Source organism: Enoplosus armatus, chromosome 15 (assembly GCF_043641665.1).
Source record: "Enoplosus armatus isolate fEnoArm2 chromosome 15, fEnoArm2.hap1, whole genome shotgun sequence".
NCBI classification, from domain to species: Eukaryota; Metazoa; Chordata; class Actinopteri; order Centrarchiformes; family Enoplosidae; genus Enoplosus; species Enoplosus armatus.
In genome coordinates, this window is record NC_092194.1 from 16,242,933 (window position 1) to 16,261,263 (window position 18,331).

General features: G+C 41.7%; 1 protein-coding gene across 1 annotated transcript in view; it reads left to right on the top strand.

Annotated features, from left to right (window-relative positions):
* LOC139297581 (glutamate receptor ionotropic, NMDA 3B-like) overlaps positions 1 to 16,331 on the top strand; it is a 61,696-nt gene extending 45,365 nt beyond the window's left edge. The window contains exons 8-12 of the mRNA XM_070920322.1: positions 3,431 to 3,546; positions 11,614 to 11,765; positions 12,916 to 13,080; positions 14,453 to 14,520; positions 15,356 to 16,331. Of these exons, the coding sequence (XP_070776423.1) occupies positions 3,431 to 3,546; positions 11,614 to 11,765; positions 12,916 to 13,080; positions 14,453 to 14,520; positions 15,356 to 16,331 (1,477 nt within the window). The remainder of the gene's footprint in view (positions 1 to 3,430; positions 3,547 to 11,613; positions 11,766 to 12,915; positions 13,081 to 14,452; positions 14,521 to 15,355) is intronic.
* The last annotated feature ends 2,000 nt before the right edge of the window (positions 16,332 to 18,331 follow it).

Sequence of the window (18,331 nt, forward strand, 5' to 3'; positions counted from 1 at the left end):
CAATCTGATTTGGATCTGAAAACGTCTACAAGCTCACAAAGTCAGTCGTTAATCAGTTGTCAGTGTACCAACAACAAAATGCCATCGATTAAAAATTTGGATGCTTTGATTTCCAGCTTATTCATTTATGTATTTTATTTGTATAGAACATTTCTTAACAAGGTCACAAACTGCTTTACACAAAAAAGGAGATAAAAACAAAAGCAAAATGAAAACAAAGGGATCATAAAACACCAGAGGATAAAATACATTTCAAAATGTGAAATGGCAAGAGTGGAATGATAAGACTTTTGTACCCACTGACTTTTCTATCTAAAATCAATGCAATAGATCAATCCAGGTTGTGTGTCAGGGTTCATTTAGCTTTTTGATTTGATTTTGACCTGATTTTCTTTTTCTACCTGCAGTGTTGCAGTGTGTCTAACCCATAGGTGGATGTTTTCTTATTATAGTGAACACGCTGTTTGCTTTTGCGTCTGACAGAGATACGATCAAATACTCATCACTTTGTGAGCTGCATATATTTCCACCCTGCATTAGCATGAGCTTTTCCAGAGATCCTACATTTTAGCACAAAGTCTCAGTGAGGTGAACGCCTATGAATTATATAATTTGTATTAACAAAGTCCTCCCTGTTTGAGGGAAAATATTTTTGTTCATTAAAAGTGTTGTATATGTAATGTAGAGATGAATGAGGGTCAAGGACAAATTGATGAAATGCGGGCCGAGGATGACTGGATGAATCGGGTGTCGAATGAGGACTGTGAGCAGATGAAAGCAGGAAGGCAAGGCAAGTTTATTTATACAACACATTTAATTCACAAAGGCGGTTTAAAGTACTTTACATAGCGCATTAAAACATTGAATATGAGATACAACACAGTAGTTCTGGATGATAGCGAGTGGTTAAGGTTCATTCAAAGGTAGTCCAAGTTCAAGTCTCAAATCTTGTGGAAGTTCGCTCTAAATGCTGCTTCTTGTTGACTTGGAACATGTAACCCGTTTTTTCAGCTCCCTGTATACTTGATTATAACATTCAGGTTTTGTATGCATCAGTGAAGACATGTCCTTAGCTCCACATCCAGCTGACACACAACGGAGTTACCTCAGCAGTTGAGGATGAACCCCTTTTTTTGTCTCTGGCTGCCTGAACTCTGCTGCCTTTAATGGCTTGCTGGATTTATTCTCTCCATCTGGGTTATCACGAGTAATGGAAGACAGGAGCAACAATACATTTATCGTTCACATTGCCAGTGTCAAACTTTCAATTTCATTTGTGCGTGTGAATTATCATTAAATCCTTTGTTATCATATTTTTTAGCTCTGTAACCATTATGGATCTCAAGAGGAGGAGTGATCAGAAACCATACCACAGTGTCCCAGTTTCTACTGGAGTACACCAGCTAGCATATTTGGGTTTCTCAGAAGTGCTTATCCAGGTATCTGCAACCAGGATATAATGTTTAAACACATGACCAGGATACTTCAAAAGCCTAATCGCAACTGGGGATACTGGTGTCCAAGAAAGCACACTCACTAATGTGGCGTCTCATGGCTCCATTTATACCCCAGAGAAAGAAAAAGTTAGGCAGCACACCTTATAGACTGGTAAAGGAAATTTTGTTTTAGGCAATTATTTTAATTTTTTGTTTGTTTTAATACCATTTGTTCTAATAACTTTAATAACTAGCTTTGATAACTTCAATTAAACACACACGGAGGTCATATGAACTCATATCTGGATAAACAGAATATATGAATTTAGCAGCAGTGGAGGAAGTTACATAGCAAGTAAAAGTCATGTAATGAAAATGTAAGTATCAAAAGTAAAAGTACTCGTAATGCAAAAAACAATGGCTGCTGTGTATGTTATACTATTATATATTATATTACTGGATTAAACTAGTTACCAAAGTTGTCAAACAGATGTAGAGGTGTAAAAACGACATGATTTCCTTCTAAAAATATGTACTTAAACACGGCACTTGAGTAAACGTAATAAGTTACATTCCACCACTGGAATTCAGACGTGCTAAAATGACAAAAATATGTTTATCCTGGCTTACAGATACACAGACGTACTGTACCACACACAGCAAACACACTCGCAGCTACAACCACATACGCTTCTCAGACACAAGGCCCTCTCCATCGAGCGCCAGCAGAGATGCTGAGATAGTGCATGTGCTGACTTTGTGATACAAAGCGCTTGTTCAGAGAAAGAGGATGAGAACGGGGGGAAGATGAAGGCGGCGTTTGTTTGCGTACGAAGCGAAGCAGAAGTGGAAGTCACAGCAGTGCAGAGAACCGGAGTGAGGCAGTAAAATACTGTGTTGGCAGAACTACTGACCCCAATACTGCACTCAAATCTTAGAGGAAAAAAAAAAAAAAACCTCACAAGGCTTCTCCTGGAGAGACAGAACGCCGAGGGCTACACATGCAGCTGCACATGAACAGAAATGTAATGCAAGCACATACCTACACACAGGCTTACAACTTACAGTCGCGCCTGCGCACACACACACACACACTCTCTCATTCCGAGGCCAGGCATCGGATAACTTCCGACCCTCTTTAGTCCCAAAAGAAGTCTCTATCCTCTCTTCTCCCTGTGCCTCGGATTTGACAGGTCTAGGCAGAGGAAAACAGACTTTTCTGCTTTGCCAGCACAGCAAAGACTTTGTAAAGTCAACCTTTTGTTTCGCAGTAAACATCCTGAATAACAAGAAGTTTCAGGTAATTTGATCAGTCTGGTCTATTTTTTTTTTCGTTAGACTGTCTGCGTGTGTGTGTACGCATGTCTTTTCCATTACAATACAATTTATGCTTGTTTATCTGTCTGCCATCCAAATTTGGTGTAATGGTGTGCGTACAAATCTGTTTGTGTTATTGTGAGTTTGTGCGCACATCTGGATGTCTGTGTCGGTGTGTGTGTGTCAGGAAATGTGCATCTTTTCTTTTTTATCAGTGTGTTTGTGTGTAGGTGTATTATTCAAATCCAGTGTGTTGTGCTTCGTAGCCTGGAACTTATCTCCTGCCAGCCGTGGTCAGCGGCAGAGGCTGCACCCAGAGGAGCGGTCTATAATTAGGGGTCAATCAGGGTCAATTAGATCGATATTGCCGGAGTAGAAGAGTCTTCAGCAGTGTGTATAATGCCTTATCAGCCCGCCACAGAGGCTGTTGGTTTAGGTAATGATGTATATGTTTACACAGTGTATTAGAATACAGTTAATCTTATCCTCTGTTTAAATGACAAAGTGGGATGACAGCCCCACATACAGGGTTCCTGCGCCGGTCTGAGGAAGCTTGGGAAGTTAATCTGATTTACAGGTCTTCAAAAGTTTGAGGTTAGCTGTTTTCAATTAATGTTTCTCCCTCACTCTTTTGATGTGTGTGTGTGTGTGTGTGTGTGTGTGTGTCGGTGGTGAAGGACAGATCCTCCTGCCCTGGATGCGTTCATCATGGACAAAGCCCTGTTGGACTTTGAGGTCTCCATCGACGCAGAATGCAAACTGCTCACTGTGGGGAAGCCTTTCGCCATTGAAGGTGCACACGCAGACTCTCACACACACAAAGACACACTTGTTTTCATCACTTGTGAGGACATTGTATTGACCTGATGATATTTTAAAAAAAGCATTTTTGGCTTTTTCCTGATCTTATAACACATATTATAACATTTTATGTAGTTGTTACATTTTGTGTCCTTGTTTTGATCTACTGTCCAGTCTGTTTCTATTTGCTCTTTGTCTTTTTCTTCTCAGCAAAGCACTTTGTAACACTCTTCTGAAACGTACCATATAAATCATATAAATTTGTTTTAACCACTTTACTTTAACTAAAAAAATGTCTGACTCCAGCCTTTACACTAACCTAATAACGGTAGTATTCTTAACTCTGTATCATATAGATAAATCGTATATATAAATCTAGAACATAAACATAAATTGACCTAGTGTGAACCTGCCTTTTGTCCCCAGATTGCAGGTGAGTCCCCATAATGTGACTATATGAAAATCTTTGTCCCCATAATGTGATTAAGTACTCACACACACAAACCAAAAGTGGCGCATGCACTCACACACGTGTAGAAATGCAGTACTTGTACACACATGACATATACTGCATAAGACCTCAGGCTCTCTCCCTCATGCAACACAGACAAATACACACACACACACGCACCTTAAAGCATGCAGACTTACAAACACCAACACATACACACACGTGTAAGGAAACATGTAGTACGCACTCACACACACATTCAGAAAGGAGCTCAAATCCTGTAGTTAGCTACATGACTGACAGAGTAACACAGTGATTCACTGGATGAACTTATAATGCTGCAGGGAAAAAGTACTCAGCCATCTATTATTAACAACAATGCCCAGTCAGAGCACTTTGTCTATATGCTTCACAACCGTGTTGCAATTAGTTTGACCTGCAAGCGTGAAGTCCAGTCGAAAAACAGCCAGTGACGTGTGTGAGAGCACTGATGGTTGCTTACATAGTGGTGTGTTTAATGTGTGTGTGTGTGTGTGTGTGTGTGTGTGTGTGTGTGTGTGTGTGTGTGTGTGTGTGTGTGTCTGTGTGTGTGTGTGTGTGTGTGTGTGTGTGTTCTGGTGGTATTCTTGAAGGAAATTGTTTTCATTTTAGACTTTCAGAGGGAGGACATTTTTTTCCAATGTAAAGTCTTTGCTTCTTCTTCTGTCTGAAAATCACCATATGAACCACAGCAATCAAGGAAAAAAGAAAAGCCACGCAAAAAAATCATTTTACACTGTCATGTTTTCATGTTTAACAAAGTTGTATTTTCCATCCTCCCTCTTCTACGCCTATAACTTGTGTATCGTCCAAACTAAAACGATTTCGAAAAAAAGTCTAAATTCATACATTATTAATGGCATAGCCTGTTGAAGACGTTCTGCTGCATGTGGTGGAACATATCACCTATACTGTATGTGCTGGGTACAGTCACAATATCCTGCAAGCACTGACATGAAATCTTTAACTTACAAAGCAAAAGTAACTGCAACATGCATCACCGCAGCATTGCTTTGTTAGTCAATGAGTCTGTAAGTCAATAAGGTTTCTTTCTGTTTTGAGGTATGGATGCTTTGGTTACAAGACTAATTGCCATTGTGTTCGATAGCTGATGATAAATTACCAGCAATAAATCACGTTTTTTGATCAAGTAATTAATCGCTTTGCACAACTCTTATGTTCATTATTATGACTGCAGTAATAGTAGTAGTAGAAGTAGTAGTTTCCTTAAGTATGTATGCTATAAAATCATATGAATACATATGAGCCGTGGGATTGTTTTGCAGAACGAGAGTAAATTGCATCGCTTTTATAAATAAAGGCTGCTGACGACCTGTCAAAAGAAATTATGTCCTAGCTCTAATAAAAGTCTGGTGCCCCCTTTTCATTGAGGTAAATAAAGGCTCCAGCCATTATTGCAAGTGTTACTGCATTCCAGTCACATGTCATCTGCACATATACGCCTTCTGAAGGTGACTTTGAAGTGAAAATTTTCTCTGGCAGAACACATTTATTGGATGTATCAAGCATTTAACCTCGAACCCAAACTCGGCTGAGTCACTAGAAGGTTTTTACAGGTATAGAATTAGTGTGTGTGCTCATGCCTGGTGTGTGTGTGTGTGTGTGTGTGTGTGTGTGTGTGTGTGTGTGTGTGTGTGTGTGTGTGTGTGTGTGTGTGTGTGTGTGTTTCAGTTCAGCCTTTTCTTTTCTCCTCCCATCTCCGAGACATGCACGCACAGATATAGAGACAGTAAATAGATACTAGAAAGGGTGCCACATGAGGCCAGATACTAACTTTGAAACCATTTCTCTGTCAGTCAAGCCATAGCCTCAGAAAGACCCCACTCCCACGTTCCTACTACTCACTGTACATCACTTGTTCACTGGAGATTATCTACTGCTTTCTTTACTGCATAAGACAAAATGAGCCAAGAGACATCACTCTGGCATTACTCACGATTGTGAGGATGAGAAAGCAGGTCTCATTGGTATGTGGACTGGGTCACTTTGATGACTACTCGTTTTATTGTCTACATGAAAAGGCAGGCGAAGAATCCACAGCAGCCTGCGTGAGGAAGAATGGGATGGGAGTGAATAACTCAATAAGTCTGAATGGTAGAGGAAGAAAGAGCAGGAAATAGCCCAGACAGGAAGTGTAAGAGGAAAAACACAGGAGGAGGAGGAGAGGAGATTGAGAGGCAAAAAGAAAAGAGTGAATATCAGATGAAAAAAGTAAGTAAGGGAAAGAACAACAAAGGTAAAGAAAGGGAGGGCCAGTAGGAGGGGGTAAGCGAGGTGGGAGTTGAGCACAAGAAGGAGATAGAGGGCTTTCATTTGCCCACTGCCAGTTTGCGCCTTTCTGCACAGCGAGTGATAAAAGAGCCAGCCAACAGAGTCCCCTAATCAAGACAAACCTTCACCCCAAGCAGATGGAGTGAGGGAGGGCGAGAGAGAGAGAGAGAGAGAGAGAGAGAGAGAGAATGGATGGAGGGGAAAAAAAGAGAAGAAGTGCTATTTGGTCCACATGAGGATGCAGGCAGGATTTATAGAGCGGTTTGTGGACAAGAGATACAGGGACACATAGGAATTTGGGACTGTGGAGTCGCTGCAGGCAAGGTGCTCTGCTGAAATCTTCAGGCTACTTAAGTGGAGAGAGACGCGTGGGTGTCGCTCTGAGCCCGTTTTCACTGAGTGCTGTTGGGAGATGTTTACGACAGCCTAGACACACCCCATTAATAATATTGCCACTGAACACGCAGCCGCTCACTGCTTGTTTGTATGTGTGTGTGTGTGTGTGTGTGTGTGTGTGGCGCGTGTGTCCCTGTGTGCATAAGTGGTCTACATAAGCTCAGTCAAGCAGGACAGAGCGTGTCTGAAGATCAAAATGAGGCTGGCAGAAGATTTTGTTGCCGGGGTGAAACTGTCTTTGGTCGCACAGATCACGTCTGGCAGGAACGACGTACCTTTGTCTGATTACGTGTGTGTGTGTGTGTGTGTGTGTGTGTGTGTGTGTGTGTGTGTGTGTGTGTGTGTTGAAATGTGGGTAGAAGAGTTTAATTCTAAAGTAAGACCCAGTCAAACGATATGCCTTGCAGAATACACTGGTTGAAGTAAATCAAATTATATGGAGCTGAATCGATTAGTGGATCGGCAAAAAAAATAATCTGCAACTATTTTGATATGCAATTTATCATTAAAGCCATTTTTCAACATCCAACTGCTTCCCAGTTGTGGGGAATTGCTGCATTTCTCTGTCTTAAAAAATAGTAAACTGCACATCTTTTGGTTTGGGATTGGTGGTCGGAGGAAACAAGCATCATGAAGATGTCACCTTGGGCTCTGGGAAACTGTAATGAGTATTTTTTCCTATTTTCTGGCATTTTAGACCAAGTGATTAATGGAGAAAATAATCCAAATATTAATTGATAATGAAAATAAAATTGTGGCTGTTATCCATCCGTAGCACTTCCAACCAACAGCTCAGTATCTGTAACTGCATACTGTAATTAAACAGGACACACACATTAGAAACAAATGCATGCACTGATGCATAAAGAATTGTTACATTTGTAGTTTGATCTGGAAATTCATCTTGATACAGATCTTTGGCTACATCCTCCAACCCTAATACCTACTATATAAAGTCTCTATCACTGATTGAATCACAACAAATAATACGTTCGTAGAAGCTTTAACATTTGCTATATTTGAACTAAACAAGCAATTAAGGAACATACAGAAAGTCAAACCTCATTAACAGAAATCAAACAAAAAGACTTATAGTTATACAATAATACCAGCCAGTGTTTGATTATGAAATAATCTTCTGGAACTACAGTGCAAAAACACAAAAGAGAGCAGTGCTTAGGAACAAAGATGTATGATTTTAAAGTTATGACAGATCTTTGCTTGCAGAACAGTTACATTCTCGATCGGTATTTTAAAAATAAGGTAGAACATTTTTTTTTTACAAGCCAAGTGCTTTGGAATAAAACTTGATGTGCCCGGGTGTGTCTGTGAGTGAGTAGGTGTGTGGGGGATTTGAGTGACAGCTCTGGGACTTGAGGCTTGTGATGGAATATGCGGATGTCTGGGGGAAAGAATCAAAACAAATGACAAGTGGCTGCCCACTTGTATTTCACTATTTGACTGAGCGCTCTAAAGAAATGCGGATGGAGATAGGCTGATGACAGAAAAATGCTGTCTGTCTGCTGCAAAGACGAGGGAGACGTACTGAGACAAAGCAATGGACTCGGGAGAGGAGCCGAAAGATAAACTGAAGAATGGAGTGAAGCAGAAATTGAACGAAATTGAAGGGATGACAGAGATAAGGAGTGGACTAACAGAGGAAGAGACTAGCGGCAATGGTGGGAAAGAAATGACCTCGGACAGGGAAAGAGGAGGGATGAGAAGGAGAACTGAGGGGAGAGGGGAGAGAGGACGAAAATGGAAAAGAACAGAGGGGAAGGTAAAGGAGGGTACGAGCAAAGGGAGGGAAGCTTAGACAGTCTTTGTCATGTAGGAAGCAGAGTGTGACAGTTACGTGAACCTTAGCTATTCTCTGCTTCTGTCCACAACCCCCATCAGGCTCATACACCTTGACAGCCGACACACACACACACACACACACACACACACACACATAAACGCACTCACAAACAGCTGCCAGGTCCAAGTCAATCACACACACACACACACGAACGCTGTTGGCATGACTGTGTCTTTTACTGCAGTACAGAGGAAATGAAAACTTGTATGGCAATACATTTCCGAGAGGGTCTTTTGATTCTAAGCTGAGGGACAGATTTCTCTCATTTCGCACCTGCAGAAATCAGTTCTGTAACGCAAAACAAGCAACATTTCAAGTTGTGTAATGATACATGAATGTGCCGCTTTTGAAGTTAAAGCAATGAACAGTGGAGGGGGGGGAAATACTTAAATCTGTTAATTAAAAATATCATAGTTATATAATTTTATTGCTGTAACTACTGTATATTTTATTGCCGTGCCTGGTCTCATTACTGATAGTGTTTTACCTTTTAACAAAATGGAAATAAGGAAGTCCAAGGCAATACTAATCAAGTGGCGATGAAACAATTTCTACAAATTAAGCACAGATGAATACTTAATGTAGCAATTACTTGCATTACTGACTGCATAATTTAAATAGCTTTGAAGCTGTAAAATCCATACATGTGGCAGCGGCGGGTTTGAACTCTAATTGCACATAATATTTTATTAACACATCATATGTTTTGCATGTAAACCATCACTCTGCAAGTAATCAGCAGCTGCCAGTTGCATGTGTAAATAGTATAATATTTCCCTATTTGAAGGAAAGTCCCAAAACAATTAGAATTTGTACTCAATACAGTACTTCAACAATACCTCAAAACCAGGCTTGTTGTCTATATAAATGTAAACTAAACTACTGTAAAACTAGAGTAAATGTGTTACTGAATCGTGTCAGGAAACAGCAACACCAGCAACATTCAACAACAATCAACAGCTCAACTTCATTACAGAGGAACATCATCAACAGAGGAACAAAACAAAAAGATCTCCAAAAGAGCTCTAAAGTCAGGATGTTATCAAGCTCCCGTGCAAATGGAGTGAAAACTGGCCGTAGTACAAGAGTGGGTCTTGTATCTGTAGCCGGAGGAGATGAGTGTGATGTGAGCATGGAGTGGATGATCTGCGTCACAGACTACGATAAGTGTTTTGCGAACCAACGGCCTCTGGTGATGAGGTTAAGGTGGGTGAGTGGTAGGAGGTCCGATTATTTCTGATGCTGTGTGGGTGATTTTTGTGGAACCTGGAAGTGTGGCGACAAAACAGATTCCATAGCTGAAGAAGGATGGTATTCAGATTTTAATTTGCCAGTATAAATAGAATAAAACATATATTACAGGCTGATGACTGAACTTGTACGAAGTGTCATGTACCTCTTAATGTTCTTCAGGCAGCGCTCAGGGGACCCTGTCTGAAAACACTAATGGAAAAGTGAAATAAAAACAATCAAGCACACGGGAAAGAAAAAAAAAAGGAACTAATAACATTAGTTGAGGCTGACCAGAGTGTAGTGCACAGGTGAGAAAAACATCTCAGAAAAAACGTTGTTCTTTATAAAAGGGATCATAATATAAAAAATACATGAGTGACACGTTCTTCCCCTTTTGTTTTGAGTCATTTCTCACATCACATGGTGATGTTGGACCAGCTCCTCCCCCATAGTGTTTTCATTTACACAGAAGTAATTTATATTACACAAGTAAATCACCGCAGGGTTGCCACAGCCCAAGGGAACAAAGCTGCCTGTAAGGAGCACAGTCAGGTAAAATATGAGTATATTCGCACCTTGTTCGGTGAGGTGAGTCTAGAGGTTGGGGCACACTTGATCCCACTCCAACCCCGGATCAGACGACTTGATGTCAGCCCCAAAAATGGCCCGATCTGACAGACATGGGGTGCTGGGAATGGCAATGAGCATCGGGCACGACAATTTGTCATTTTATCTTAGAAGACAAGTATAGGACAACTCACAAGGCTCCGACAGACACACTACCAGTTTGACAACGTCTACAGCATCCGCCATGATGCTTCAGATGTTGACACTGATCCCAGAAGTCTATCTCTAGCCGAGGCATGCACTAATCCATCTTTTTCTCTACTGATACCAATTCCAATAACTCAACTCAAGGTAGCAATCAGATACCAGCGCTCTATTTTCCCCACCTTTAAAAATGTGTAAACCTCACTGCATGGAACTCTTTGGAGTCATTTTGATGTGAGGTAACATGAGGCCAGGGACTGCTGTGGCACTAAAAACTGAGGCGGCAGCCTGCTGTTACTAAATAAATGTAACTGATAGCGGAAACGCTGAATTTTTATAATGACATAGTAAAAGAAATTACATCTGGCCAATATGCGATACAAATCAGGCGTAAGAGATCTGTGCATCCTTACTCTAACCCCCTCCTGTTCTATCACCTTTGAAAGTCTTGCATGTCATGAGAGACAGCAGGCTAATAGTTGTTGGGGTTCAGTGTGTAGTCTGACATGTGTCTCAGGACCATAATCACCTGCTCTGACAAGTAACCAACTAATAATTGTCCCCTAGTCTCATCCTGGCTTTAGATTTACCTACTTTCTTGTAGTGAGAAGCTTCTCAAAGCTGTAAGTATTGAAAGTGGCAAAGAGAGAAACAGACAACTCAATACCAGAATTTGATCCACTACAGTATTCTGTACCACAGGGGACCCCTCCACCAGCTTTAGTGGCTTTGTGCTTTGTTTCCTTACACAAATACTATACCAGAAAAAGCTGTGTATTTGCACTGTATATGCACTATACCTGCCAGTGTTGATTCTGATTCCAACTGAAGCCTATAAATCTCCCTTTTCCGGAGGGCATCTGCCCTTTGGCTAACTGCAACTGGCTGACTGTGGTTTCCCACACAAAGACACCAAATTAGACACTAGTCTCTAGTGTCTTCCTCGGGCATGGCTGTTTCTGGATTCTGTCACCTATAGCATATGTATTTACATCTGTGTGCGTCTCCTCTTTCAGGCTACGGTATTGGCCTGCCCCAGGGCTCTCCTCTAACCCGTAACGTGTCAGAGTTCGTGAGTCGCTACAAGTCTGACGGCTTCATGGACATGCTTCATGACAAATGGTATAAGGTTGTGCCCTGCGGGAAGCGAGTCTTTGCAGTCACTGAGGTAAGTCATTGGTGGGAGAGTGTGTTCATGTATTGTGTACGTGTTTGGTGTGTAAAGCAAAGCCTTCTGTGGCTGTACTCCCATAAATGAGTCTCCCTTTGGGACACGGGCAGGATTGCCTGCCAGCTAAGCACACTGACCGTCACAAGACACACAGACAAACACACACACACAGACAAAGACATTCAATCACATAAACTCAGGCCTATTTACTGACCTTAACCAGAGTTACAGGCACGTACTGTCTGATTGTCGATACTTATTTGTGTCTTGTGTGTGCTACAGCAGAGAACTCTCAGTTCTCGTCCTCCTTTTTCTTTTCGCTCTTTTTTTTTTTAAAGAACTGGGAATCTCTAGACAGATCACATATATCTATATCTCTTGTTTGTGAGCTATTCAACTCCCTTTGGCCATCCCTTTTAAATCCCACTTCAAAGTTGAATCGCATTATAGCAACAAACGCAATTACACAGTCATAGGTTTCTCCAATGAGATGAAAGCCTTAACTTCACCCTGCATCAGGAAGTTATTACTATTGAAGCCAAGAGAGTGGGCCTACTCTCAAACAATGTGGGCGTCTGTGGGATCTTGCCGTCTGGATTGGGAGCAAAAGCAGGTCAGTGTTGTCGCTGATGGGGCTAATTGCCATCAGAGGCAGTGCGGAAATGAGCCGGGTGAAGGAAACATGATTAGAGCTCGCCACTGTCTCTTCCACTTCCTCCAGGCCGATGAAACCCTCATAAGAGATAGACATGATGTCAGGGAGAAAATGGGCGAACCAAATAGGAACAAACTGCTCTTCAATTAACCATCGTCCCCCTGCTAACTGCTGCCCCCCCCACCCCCCCCCCCCACCCCTCTTTATGGTCGTTCTCTCCCCTGCCTTTGCTTCTCCGCATCCCTTTCTTTCCAAACATGTCTTTTACGCTGTTGCCCTCTCCTCTTTTGTTTCTATTCTTGTGAGCTTACACAGCCAAACTCTGTATACAACAGCAGAATATCAATTGCATGTTCACAAAAAGTGGCCTAAATAGTAATTATGTAAATACAAATCATCAATCTCTGTTTTTCCCTCTCTGTTGGCTTAAGTCTTGACTAATCTGTGTCACTCCCCCTACCTCTTTCTCTGTTTCTGTCATCGCCCCCTCAGACTCTACAGATGGGGATCCAGCATTTTTCAGGCCTGTTTGTGCTTCTGTGTATGGGGGTGGGTGGAGCCTTGCTGACCTTGGCAGGTGAACACACCTTCTATCACCTAGTCATCCCTCGTCTCCGGCGCACGCACACACTGCAGTACTGGCTGCACACCAGCCAGGTGAGTGAATACATACTGTGGTGACGTGGATACGTGCACACTTGCAAAGTCTCTTATGCACACACACACCGAAAAGATACAACTGTAATCTTCACATTACTCTCATGTGAACGTGCACATACAGTCACACATACACACTCACACACAACTCTTATTTTGCAGCTAACCATCGCCCTCTACTGTTGGAAACTCGTAATAACAGTCAAGAATAAGACTAATATTTTCTTTAAAACTGAATAATATCACGTCTTAAAGGACAGATTTCAATTAAACTGTTTTAACTTAAAGCTAAATGTATTAATTAACTAGTAAGCACTTTGTTAATTAACTAATTAGTGCTTTAATTGTGCTCCATAAATTAACGTGTACTACTATTTTAAATTAATTAGTTAATTAAGTAAAAAGTTATTAAACAGTTTCTATTGGCAGCACTTCATTATTGGTTGCATCTATGCCTTTGTTTTGTTTAGTTTTTTCCTATTCTGAGGCAGTTGATTTATAAACATCTTATACAGACAATGACTTTTATCACTTTTTACAAAATAAAAATTGAAATGGCTTGTTTAACATACAATTCCAATTATCCAAACCTGTTATTTTTTACAGACAAAGTTTTTTTTTTCACAATCATACTGTTTTTTGTGTGTGTTTATGACGATGTACACCAAAAAGAACCACAAATTTGGGACTTAAAGGTCATATTTTGTATTTTATGCAACTCTAGCCATTACCAAATGAGGTGCCTGAGGCAATGTTTTTGAGTGAATAATGGAACGAGCAGTGTGAATATCAAGACTGCTCACATTTGTTGGCGTCCCTCTAAAAGGGCAACGACTCCCGGGCAGCCTCGAGCATTCATCACAAAACCAGCTCAGCTATCTGAGACTACGACATCAGAGTTAGTTCCTCAAGATAATCCCTATCGAGGGAATCTAGGGTGAATGTCTCCCTTTGCCTCAGATGTCTTCAGACGTATATATATCAGGGATAATTAAACCATAGTCACCTTATTGCTTAAGGTGGGTTTGGAGATGGGGGGTTTTTCAGTCTAACCAAAACACTTGGGTACCTAAATCAAAAAGGGCTTAAGCAACTGACACCTTGACCTCTCTCAGAAGCAAAAAGGAACTGTCTCTCACTGAATTACAATCACTTGATTAAATTATTCATAGGAGCACCACAGCAGCATTTGTGAGGAATAGCTGTCACAGATGGTCTGTACAGCTCGGTAGAATAATGAGTCTTAGAAATTCAAATTAATCATCTCTCCTGATTTATTTCAGAGCGGATGAATTGATAACAAATTTCACATTACTAATGAGTAGTTCTCTTGTGTTTTTCCTTTTCTTTTACCTTTCTTCTCCACTTGCAGAAAATTCACCGAGCCCTCCACACCACATATGAGGATGTTGGGAAGGAGCTGACCGGCCTCGACGAAAAGTAATGAAGTCACTAACTGACTTGTGCATCGACACACTTCATTGTCACCTTCCATCCACAATGCATCAATACCTTGTTCAGAATTATTACATTTAAACTTGTTACACTATTTACGTCTGGCAAGAAGTTGTTTTAATAGTTTTCTAGAAGTAAATGTCACTTTCTTGTTGCCAGTGCAAACATCTTTCAAGAAATTACCTCTAATTTATCAAAATTATTAAAAGAATAGTTTTGGGAAACACACTCATTCGCTTTCATGCTGAAAGGTAGATGAGAAGCCACTACCTACAGACAGCTCATGTCTGTACAGTGACTGTGACGCTACACCAGTAGCCGGCTAGCTTAGCTTAGCATAAAGACTGGAAACAGGGGAACAGCTAGCCTGGCTCTGTCCAAAGGTAGCAAAATCTGCCTACCAACACCTCTAAAGCTCACTGATTAACATGTTATTAACTCGGTTTGTTTAATCTGTTCTCAGCAGCTGCTGAAGGCTTATGTTTACCTTACAGACTGTTATCAATGTCCTCATCTAACTCTAGCCACACTAACCACACTTGCAGCTTTTGTGACTTAGAAACAGACAAAATGACTTGTTAAAAAGGAGATTTGGTAGATTTTAAACAGACATGAGACATGAGTTAAAAATTCTAATGAAGACAAAGTGACATGAACATAATTTAGGTCTGATACTATTGCTAAATCTGCACATCCCCACTTACATATACATTATATACTTTGTACTTGCTTGCTTATAGGAAAATGTATCCATGTATACTGCTGTACAGTATCTCACTGGATATATGCCCTTTGCTGTGATCTTCCCCTCTTTCACTAGCCCCTCCTCTTGTATCTCAGAGAACTGCACCCTACACAGGAAACAGCATCAGCCTCCTCCCCCGTCTCCTCCCACATCCCTCAATGCTTCCACAACAGCCGGAGACACCTGCAACTCCTCGCCATCCCATGAGCCCAAGGAGAAACGTGTGCACTTTGACCTGGAAACCCTCCACAGCTACCGCCTGCGCACACACACCGCCTCAGTGCGCGGACGGCCGGGTATGGTCGGCCGTCCCGGGCTCGGCTTAGGCGGGTTTGGGCTGAGCAACCTGGGGAGTTTTACCTCCCCCCAACAGATCAGCCTCCATGTCAACGGGGGCCCCGTCTCTACACTGGCCTCAACAGGCTTGGTGCTCTCCCCCCTGGGAAGCAGGGCTGCTCAGACCAGCATGTGGGAGGGGGAGCTCCAGGACCTGCAGGGGAAGATAGAGACGTTCCGTACCCAGCTGAGAGAGGCTCTGGCCAGGAGAGCTGAGATCCAGAGCAGCCTGGAGAGGGAGAGGAGTGGACTTGTGCGCAGGGATACCAGTCTGGAGAGAGAACGGGACAGACAGAGGATACAAACTATAAACACAGACAGAAGTAGCTCCACGCAGTCCAAACTCCCTGAGAGAGACAGGACCAGCCAACTGCAAACCCTGAATAATCAACAGACAGGGAGGGCTAACCAATCAGGTGGTCTTGGGACTCTGGAGCATTTGAGAAGCAGCCAGTTAAACACAGTCAACAGTTTGGACAGAGGGAGAGCCAACCAATTACGCTCCGTTAATACTTTGACGGGAGAAAGGACTGTCCAATCACGCACTTCCACCAGTTTGGAGCGAAGTCGAGTCAACCAACCAGGTGCTGGAAACATAACTGTCCAATCACGGAACACTTCTAGCCTGGACAGACAGAAGGCTAACCTATCAAGCACTCTGAACACTTTGGAGAGGACAAAAGCCAACCAATCAAGTGTAAGCAGTGGGACTTGATTGTCTTTCTGAAGCCCCTGATGTGTAGGATTGCAGAGGGAGCAGAGCGGTTGGTACTTGCATAGCCGTGGGAAGATGGCTTTGTTGGAGTGGGTTATGTTTAGGGGACGCTTGCTGAAAAATTACAGTATATGTTAACTCACACCATTACTTACTGCAACCTAATAATTTTCAACCTAATTATTTCCACACTCGCTTAAAATTACATCTAAAAAACCTTTAACTGCAATTTAAGAAGAAGTAATGTGTCTACATTATCCATGAAATCATAAATAAGCAATGTAATCTTGTGGAATGAAAGCCAGTCTAATTTCAGTAAAATCCCAGTATACCTTCACAAGAACAAGATCAGGCAATCCGGCAACTTGAAGAGACTTATTGTGGTTCACATGAGGAACCATCAATCACAGCTGTCTAACAAACACAAGCCTATCAGCTGAGTAAACGTACAGCCTGTTGCATTGACTGAAGAGGCCTTCAAGCACATAGAGACATCTGCGACAAGAGCACAGAAAAATCAAAGTTAGCCCAATGTGAAGAAACAGCAAACAAAGCAATTTGAAAATGCACACGCAAACCTCTCTGTTAACTGAGTGCACGTGGCGGGAGATGAAGATGCAAAAAAAACAATATATTATTTTACGTAAATCAAGTAATAATTTCCCAAAAATGTGAATGATAACGTTAGAAAACTGTGAAGAAAGAGTGGTACAGCCCTAAATCAATGTACCCAAATTTCTTGTGTGTATCGTCCCGCCATCGTTACAACGCTAATACCGTGATGTCAAAAACACATTTTTAGCAAAATCCCACCCTTGTGAAATATGTCAAAACTAAGAAAAGGGGTCTTGCAAACTGAGCCATTCCTAAACAGACACTTTGAGATGGTAATTTTCCTCTGATTTTATAGGTTTCACATAAACAAAAGGATGCTAAGGCACGAAAATTCACACGGGGCTGGAGCAGAATGGAGACATTTGGACACAAATACACACCTCCGGTCCATTTTATGGCTGCTAGGTTAACTCAAGGTACCATGCCATTTAAATAATTTTGACCTTGTGTCACTGGTGATATGGGCTAAACATAGGTCAAAGTTGTGTATTTGGGTGTCAGTGCACTTTTCCAAAGTGCTGCCGTTGATGTCTAGGTGGCATCATTTTAAACAGGGTGGTCCTTTCTATCTCCTTCAGACTGTTGATAATAATTTAACAGTCCAACATCGTGTTTATATGGAGACATACAAAACTACTGAACAAAATTACAATCTCAAAGTCGTGTCACAGAACCTTTTAATTATCTGATCAACCCAAATCCCCAAACAGCTCACAACAGTTGGATATCTTCTTGGGTTGTGGCTTTCGCCTGTTAACAAGTGCCATCCATTTGGAATGAATTTGTTCACCATATTAATTACTGAAGGAACTTATCATGAGTCTGGCAACAATTTCGTGCTCAGTGACTGTATTGCGCATGATCTGCAGATCTAAGTGCGCGCCGATAAGTGAGACCTCATGTTCTTTTTGTTTTCTTATCATTGTTAATCGTTAAAATAGATGTAAACAAAACTTACACTGTTTCCACTCGGATGAAGCATATTTGTTGCTTTCTACTAAAACAAAGTGAAGTAAATCTCATGCCTCATGTCAATAATCTGGAGTGATGAAGAGGGAGGGCTCTTCAGAGGCTGACTGGGAATGGGATTCTCATTCAGTTATTCAGTCGACCACCAGAGGGAGCTGCATCCCTGCTTCCCGCGGCTATGGACAATGGAGAGTTTATGGATTGAGGTTTTATTCCAGCAAAACCACAGAAATAAATAAATTCAAGCGTTTGACTTATGAAGACACAGTGACAGATGGAAGCTGCGTTTTGTTCTGTTGTTCTCGTGCAGCAGTAGAGGACCTGTGGGAAGAAAGGCCTTTATGAAATCGCTCCAGCACTATCCAATGCAACGTCACCTAAAAGTATTGTGATACTCAGTCTTGTGTGAGTCTCTC